The sequence below is a fragment of the Buceros rhinoceros genome, unplaced genomic scaffold (assembly GCF_000710305.1).
Source record: "Buceros rhinoceros silvestris isolate BGI_N320 unplaced genomic scaffold, ASM71030v1 scaffold23144, whole genome shotgun sequence".
NCBI lineage: Eukaryota > Metazoa > Chordata > Aves > Bucerotiformes > Bucerotidae > Buceros > Buceros rhinoceros.
The window spans coordinates 1-7,796 of NW_010410347.1; the positions used below are offsets into that span (position 1 = coordinate 1).

A 7,796-nucleotide genomic window follows, 5' to 3' on the forward strand; every position below is an offset into this window, starting at 1 on the left:
GATGAGGTCCCCTCTCTCAGGCTCCTCCTCTCCAGCTGAGCAGCCCTGGGCTCACAGCCGTTCCTCGGCACAGAGATGCTTGTCAGCATCCTTGTAGCCTTTGCTGGACTCTCTCCAGTAGTTTCCTGTCTCTCTTGAACTGGGGTGGCCCAGACTGGACCCAGGACTCCAGCGGTGGCCTCGCCAGGGTGGAGCAGAGGGGGAGAAGAACCTCACTTGACCTGCTGGGCACTCTTCTACACGCACCCCAGGAGACCACTGGCCTTGGCCACAAGAGCCCATTGATGGCTCGTGGTGAGCTGGTTGTTCACCAGCACTTGCGGGTCCTTCCCTTCAGAGCTGCTTCCCAGCACGTCACCCCGACCTGTACTGGTACAGTGTCTTTAAACATTCTTTGAGAGAATGCGCTGCTGGGCTACGGTCACAGCAGTGACCGTCACCAAGAGGTGTCTGTAACCCAGCTGTTCCACAGACAGAGCTGTACTACTGAGCTCCTCAGCACATCCGCTGAAGCAGGGGTTACAGGAAACAAAGAAGAATTTTATTTGCAGATCTAGCTTGCAGTGCACAAACCACGTCCTTTCACAAATATTTTCCTTGCCAAAACTTCCTTTCCACGCAGTTACACTGGATTTACTTGCTTCCCCCCAAAGGCGAGGGATTACAAATGCAGTCAGGTGTATTTACAAGAAGTGCTTATACAAAGCAAACACAAAGTAGACCTCTAGCTCTTCAGAGAAGCTATTAATATGAAATTAATCCACCCCTGTTGTTATACCTACACAGATTGTCTAAACTCCACTGGGCACAGAATCCAACCTGGCGTTTTAAGTAGTCTGGATTATCCGTCCATTTCTCCAGCAACATCAGCTGGTCACTAATGCATGATTCAGAAACTGTCATTTTATTTTCACCTGCAATTTAAGAGCAAAAAAGAATAATTGCTATAAACTAGGGTAAGTTTAGTTAAAAACAGTATCATTCTACAAATGCAGTAGAAACCCTCTTTTACACCTCGCTATTACAAACAGCACGAAGTTCTTCCCCCCAGCAGACGGGGATTAACTTGGCGCTCGGGTACACCACTTCTCAGCACGGAGCTGCATCATCAAGGGACTATTCAGCCAGGGCGATCTCCTCTTCCCAGTACAGATTTATTTCTTCAAGTAACAAAGCTCTCATGTCATAAGCCTTCGCAGCGCAATTTAAGCTGAGAAGGACTGAGTTCCAGCAAATCTCTTCAGGGTTTGTGCGAGACCAGTCCAGTCTCTTCTGCTCACAAGGGTTATCAGATGCAGCAAGTGACAATCATGCCAGGAGCCACAGTATGACTGTCAGGAGCAGCAACAGGCTCATACTCACTTGTTTGTGCAAACTTCTCCAGGGCTATAAGTGCAAAAAGCATCACCGTCGGATGGGACCGGAAGTTCTAAACATGGGCAGTAAGAAAAGCTGTTTAGTAAATCCCCAGCACCGATGGAAGGGAAAAGCTGTTTGTCTGTCACAGAACGCTTCAGGTTGAAAGGGGCCTCCAGAGCTCTGCTGGTCCACCCTCCTGTGGAGAGCTGGGCGGAGCAGATCAGGCTGCTCAGTGCCTTGCTCTACTGGCCTCACTACCTCCACGGATGGAGGTCCCGCAGGCTCTCTGGAAGCTCAGCTTTCTACAACATATGTTACCGGTATTGACCGAACATAGCCCTGACTTTTCTCAATAATAATAATAATTAAAGACAATCGCTGTGTGTGGATACAGAGAAAACTATCAAGACACTTACCAAGCTCTGAAGCAAATACTCCAGTATGCCTGGGCTGAGCAAGCCTATGCTTGCAGGACCTATAAGAACATAGAAAGTTAAACCCATCCATGGGAACTACCATATACTCATCATCACACAGATCTTTTAAACACAAGGCAACAAATTAAAGAACATCTAAGAACTTGCAGAACCCTAAGCAGAACTGTAATATAGAACGATTACCGCTGTTCCCAGGGCAATACTTGCCACACATTTAATACGAGATCTTATTCTGCCTTCGTACAAAAAGGCTTCCCACCCTTGTTCCTTACTTTTGACAGAAATACTGAATTTATTTTTTAATAACCATCAGGTGATACCAGACCATCATTTTTTTCCTCCTTTTCCTGTCCACTTCTAGAAAAGGAGCAACAAAAAAACCCTCCAAGATACAAAACTGACTATCAGCAGTTTCCAGCAGGGTACTAGAAATGACAGGGAACAAAAAGTTCTACATGAAAAGTAACATTAAAATAGAATCCCAGCAATTTAAGTAACACAGTGTTTCAGCGAGCCAAATGCAAGAAGAATCCTCTGGCTTTACCTGCCAGCTTCTCTGCTAGGCAGCCCAGCACTGCAGTGGTGTTCCGGTGTTTGGCAGGGTGACAAGCGTCCTGGCAAGCAGCAGCTCCACTTAAGTTTAATATTTCAGTTAGCTTTTGCAGTGCATCCTGAAAAAGAAAACCAGAGATCTCCTCAACATTACTGACGGACAGAGCTTCCCCCCTCGCTCCAGCTAACACCACAAGTTGTCCTGCACTGCGTTACTGAAGTCAGCATCACAGTCCAGCCAGCACAGCTTGGTTACCTTCTAAGAAGGGAAGATAACCAAGAACTGATGGGAAGAAAAGTTCACCACACCCAAGAGTTGTAACTTTCAAATTACCACCAGTCTGTTGGTCAATGCTGCGATCAACAACACTTCTGGACACACACCAGCCAGCTGCCTACAGCAACGGGAACTGGAGCAGTAGACAAAGGCAAATGGCACCCACCTACTGCCACCTCACCTGCTCCTGGTCTCCTGAAATTCACACAAGAAAATTTCCACAAGAAAAGGGCTGGTTTAAACTTTAGAATTCAGGACAAAAGAGACACGCCCTCAAAAACGAGCCCACCACCCGGAGATAAATCCAGGGTGCTGTCAGCTTTACAGGTGTTCCCAAGAGCATCGGTGGCTCTCTGTAGTTACACTCATTTAGCAAGTAACCAGTGAGGACAATAAATCCAAACTGCCACGCTTTGACCCGCTTCATTCAGATACCTGGTGTGACTAACATTGGAAACAGATCTAGAGCGCACTCTCCGTCTTCCCAGGAGTCAGGGGCTAATCTAGAGCCAGAACAAGTTACCCTACAGGCAGAACCCCACCCCACCAAGTTCCAAATCACCTCAACTTCCCAGACTTCATGAAAGTCTCAGCTGAATCAGATTGAAACTGCATAATCCCAGGCTGGGATCCAATTAATACAGAAGAACTCCTCCTATTGAAGTCATCAGGAGACCATCTGCAGAAAAAGTGAGTACTGTTCCAGTGGAACATACATGTTTCTTTGAATTGTGTGGTGAACCTCGCTCGATTCAGTTTACTGTGCTGCAGTCTGAGGTTCGTGCAGAGACAAGTAGTCATGTTCCCAAAAAGAAAAGCCACAAACCTCGGAACTGATGCTGAGTGGAAAGAATAGAGAGAGGAAGGATGACTGAGCCACAGACTTGGGAAGGAAAAACCTCACTAAAATTAGACTCTTGACATACCCTGTTACCGCTTTTATTAGAACCGTCCCAGAAACCAACTGTTTTGAGTTAAATAAAGGCTTCGTAGAGTCGTTTACTGCGCTGCTGCTTTAACTTCATGGACTTTCCAGCCTACTTCTCTCCCCAAATGAAAGGCTGTCTGTTGCTGTTCTCCACCTGCCACAGAAGTGGGGCACTAAGACCAAAAACTTCAACTTACCCTGAACAGAAAGCAAACTAAGAGCCATCATACAACATTTAACTTGTTCAAAGGTGTCAGAGGCCTCTAATCAAGGCAAAAAACCCACTGCGGGGAGCTGGAGAGCTTGACTGGCTCTCCAGCCACTCAGGCATTTATGCAAGACAAAAAGCTACCAGCTTTTTATAGCCCTAACAACAAACTGAAAACGAGAACTGGCAGCAGCAGTAGTAGAGCAATAAATGGAAGCTGCAGTGATGTCATCAGCTTCTGATGAAAGCAGATCACAACGACAACTTGAAGCCAGACAAACTCTGTAAAGCAACCACGTTTGAAGGGATTCAGCGATCAGCATCCTGAAACACGCAAGGCTCTCACCAGCCCGCCTGTACCAACGCAGTACGAACACCTGGGGCCATCTTTCCACCCAGAAGACAGACTAGGAGGTTGGCACAAAAATAAATACTCTGGTCTGCCAGAGCCGTATCTAGCTGTTCCATCGTTAAGAAGTGCTGTTTGTTTAACTGAACACACCCAGCGTGTGCTCAACGGCGATCTGCACACGCACAGCTTGTGGCCCCTGCACTGCTCCTGCAGCGCCTGCGTGCCCACCCGGCACAGCCCGGGCTGCTGCGCGGCAGGAGAGGAGGGCAGCTGAGGACCAAAGCCCTCCTGCCCTCCCCCACGCACCACCTTTCTTTTCTTCCCTCCCTCACAGCGCTTCTAGCACTAAGCAGCAGTTAGACACCAAGTCACCACGACGTACCCCACGCTGCAAGTTACGCCCAGGTTCTGAACAGGAGCCTGGCACCCCTGGTGAACCCCTCCAGAAGCTATCGTGGGGGTAGCATCCATGAGGACAAACACACATGCTTTAGACTCACTTTTGTGGGCAGTGGGCATTCATCGAGCAGGAGCGTTATAACCGCTGGTCCTAGGGGATCTTCTAACGGAATCACTCTAATTAAAGACTGAACAACTTCCAACCAGCCTTCATCTGTGAACCACAAACAGAAGGAGTGCTCAGAATTAACACGGCAGTTCTGAAGTGTTCAAAATACACCCAATAAGCGTAAATTTAAAAATCCTCAAAATTACCCAGTGAGTTTAGACACTACGGGTGAAGAGAACACCAAGAAAAAAAGCAGTTTACTTCTTAAATCAATGTCTTAGTTTGCTGTAGTTTAGAAGTTTATATTCAAGGAGAAAAAAAAAAGTTTTCAGCAGCTTGGGCAACAGCAAGCACCACTAAACAGCCTTGTCCAGGCCCGAGCATCCTATAGCTCCCACTAGTATTAGGAAGGGCCACTCCTGAGCAGTAAGGACAAGCACTTTGTTCCAGTGTGATACTCAAGAATTCAGCATCCAACGTCAACTCTTCAGTGCTAAAAGCTGCATCCACTATGACACTGAAGATATACTTCCTCTAGCCAGCGTCAGAGCACTCGAGCTCCCTCAACTGACGTGGGCCTCGGAGGAGCTGCGCCGGCTTGTCCCACACCTGGGGGTCTAGAGGAGATCTGGGGGTCTAGAGGAACAGCTCTCACAGTTTAATGAGCAGACAAGGGCTCTACTTGCAAGTGAGCAACAATCCACATAGAAGATGTTAAACTCCTCCCAAACAGATTTGGGGTTACAAGGAAGCAGTTCCCTTAGAACTGGAAATAAAGACAGAACCTGTATCTGCATGAAGCAAGTGAGGTCGAAGAGCTCCCTTCAACGACGACAAGTCAATACAAGTAATGCACTGGGGTCTGAGTTTCGTTAGCACGTTCCCCTGTGAAACATTTTACTGAATTGCTGTAGTATCTGATCAGGTTGATTAATTCACTTGGATATGGAAATACATTTCCTAAGCCCCGTACCGACTCTACCGAGGGAGACAAAAACTCATCTAAACCAGAGACTTGGTGGAGGTCTCGCTGTGGGAGAATTTCTCCTACGCAATGAAGAGAAAACAGCTCTTGCACACCCACGGCTCATCCTGCAGGTGCTCTTAGGGACAGGGCTGGAATGACCACGTCAATAAAGCAGAGGTCTAAGGGTGGCAAAACGCAAAAGGACGGACCATCTGCTGACGCTGGAGCATGTGGGTTTAGGCCACGTTGACGTCTATATACGGGTTGTTTCTGCCTTGCTGCAAACAGACATTTTTTATGGCTTACGGCTTAGTGCTGCTACAGCGCGTCTCTGGAGAGTTCAAGCGGCAACTTCAAGGGTGCTCAAAAATCTCAGGCAAGTGCCACAAGCTCAGTGAAGCTTCTGAAGGGCAGACCTGTGCTTTGGACCCTACACTCCCAGAGCTACAGCAAGCCGTATCCCACTGCCAGCGCAGAGTTTTCTTAGCAAAGACAAGACAGGGTTTTGCTTTGGAAACGCCCGGCACCATGCCTCGATACCTGTTTCTGCCATTTCATGCAACGTGATCATTGAGTAAGGAGGCTCCTGGTCACTGAAAGAGATATTACAGAGGTCAAAATTCATGCACAGTCATCAGCATAATACACTGAACAACACGGTAATAGACAGACAGAAGATGGAACCAAAGGGAGCTACAGAGGCTGCAGGCTACAGATGGGACCTGAGCCTTTCCCTGGCTCAGATCCAACATCTGCACATCTGCACCAGCTGATAAAAGAAATGGGGATCCCTGCCTGCACGTCTGACAGCCAACCAGAATGCTTAGGCTTAGTGCTGCCCATCAGCAGGGCTCCTTGGGGTACTTACTGAGAGACTCTATGGCAGAGGACAGGAGGTGAGCAAGGGTCAGAGCTTAAACACATTTTTCCCCCAGAAAGCCTCTGCTAATATATAAATACTAAAAAACCCCACAAAGCTTAAAGGCGAGCCACTGAACAGCATCAGAGCCGTCAAACTCACTAACAAGGGCTGTAAGAAACAGTTCAGGCAGCTTAACAGATCTTGAACCCGATCCCCGTTCCACTGTTCAGTTCGCTTGGATTCCCAGCCTGGTCTGCCGGAGCGAGGACCAGCAGCTCTGGCCACGCCTGTTTCTGTTTACGGGAGCAGGCTCTGCCGTTGGGAGGCACCTAGAGCAAGACCTCAAAATCCTGCTCCGTCAGCACCTCCACGGCCAGCAAGAGGCTGTGCAGCAGCGTGTCCCACGTGTTTTGTTCAGCGCTACCCAGACAGAGCTGACCCCAGGCTTAGGGCAGTACCTCCTACGCTCAATTTCTACCACACAGCACTGAGAGGACATTTGAAACGCTAAATACAGATGAATTTTTGAAAGTTTCACCACAGATTAATCACACAGCTAATAACTACCTACTCGGAGGGATTCATCATAAAAGAGAAAAAAAAAAATCTCAGTTTTTGACCAAAAACGTGTGGACAATACATGCTTTTCTTACCAAAAATTAACACAGTCTTACATACTTTCAGGAGAAAATGCTAAACTGAAGTTTAACCCATTTTTTTTATACTGCCGAAACATTTGAAACAACTGACAGTATTTTCTTTCCCCTCCAAGCACCTCTTTGCCTTTCTTTTGGAAACACACCTGCCCAGCAGGGAAAAGCGTGATGCTGTGAGCAGAATTACCTCCAGAGAAAGGACGTGAAGACCCACAGGCGGAAATAAAACAAACCCAAAACTGTGAGTACAAGTCAAGGCTATGGAAAAAGGATGATGTCTTGGCCGGCAAGATCTGCGATTCTGCCACGGGTAGCGGGGATCAGCGGTGCTGGCACTGGGCAGAGCAGAGTTCTGCCCCGCTGATGAGTCATCTTAGCCACTGAATGCCCAAACATCTCCTCCAGCACACAGCCTCCTCACTGGGAAAGAAAACCAGTCTTTTTATAGAAACTCCAAAAATTAGCACTTGTCCTTCTGAAGCAAGGAAATGAGCTTCACTCCTTTCCTTCTAGAAAGAAGGTATCACAGAATCACTAAATTGTTTTGGTTGGAAAAGCCCTTCCAGGTACTCGAGTGCAACCACCCCCGCAGCACTGCCCGGTCCCCCCTGTCCCCTGTCCCCCAGCAGCACCTCCACACGCCTGGGAAACCCCTCCAGGGATGGGGACTCCACCACCGCCCTGGGCAGC

The 7,796-nt window shown here is 48.0% G+C and overlaps 1 protein-coding gene across 1 annotated transcript in view; it reads right to left on the minus strand.

The window, feature by feature from the left end:
• Positions 1–782: 782 nt before the first annotated feature.
• Positions 783–7,796, minus strand: part of RSPRY1 (ring finger and SPRY domain containing 1) — a gene marked incomplete at its 3' end in the record, with an annotated part of 9,772 nt that continues 2,758 nt past the window's right edge. Inside the window, exons 2-7 of the mRNA XM_010135593.1 lie at positions 6,129–6,181; positions 4,614–4,726; positions 2,341–2,467; positions 1,776–1,834; positions 1,363–1,429; positions 783–914 (exon numbers count right to left, since the gene is read on the minus strand). Of these exons, the coding sequence (XP_010133895.1) occupies positions 783–914; positions 1,363–1,429; positions 1,776–1,834; positions 2,341–2,467; positions 4,614–4,726; positions 6,129–6,181 (551 nt within the window). The remainder of the gene's footprint in view (positions 915–1,362; positions 1,430–1,775; positions 1,835–2,340; positions 2,468–4,613; positions 4,727–6,128; positions 6,182–7,796) is intronic.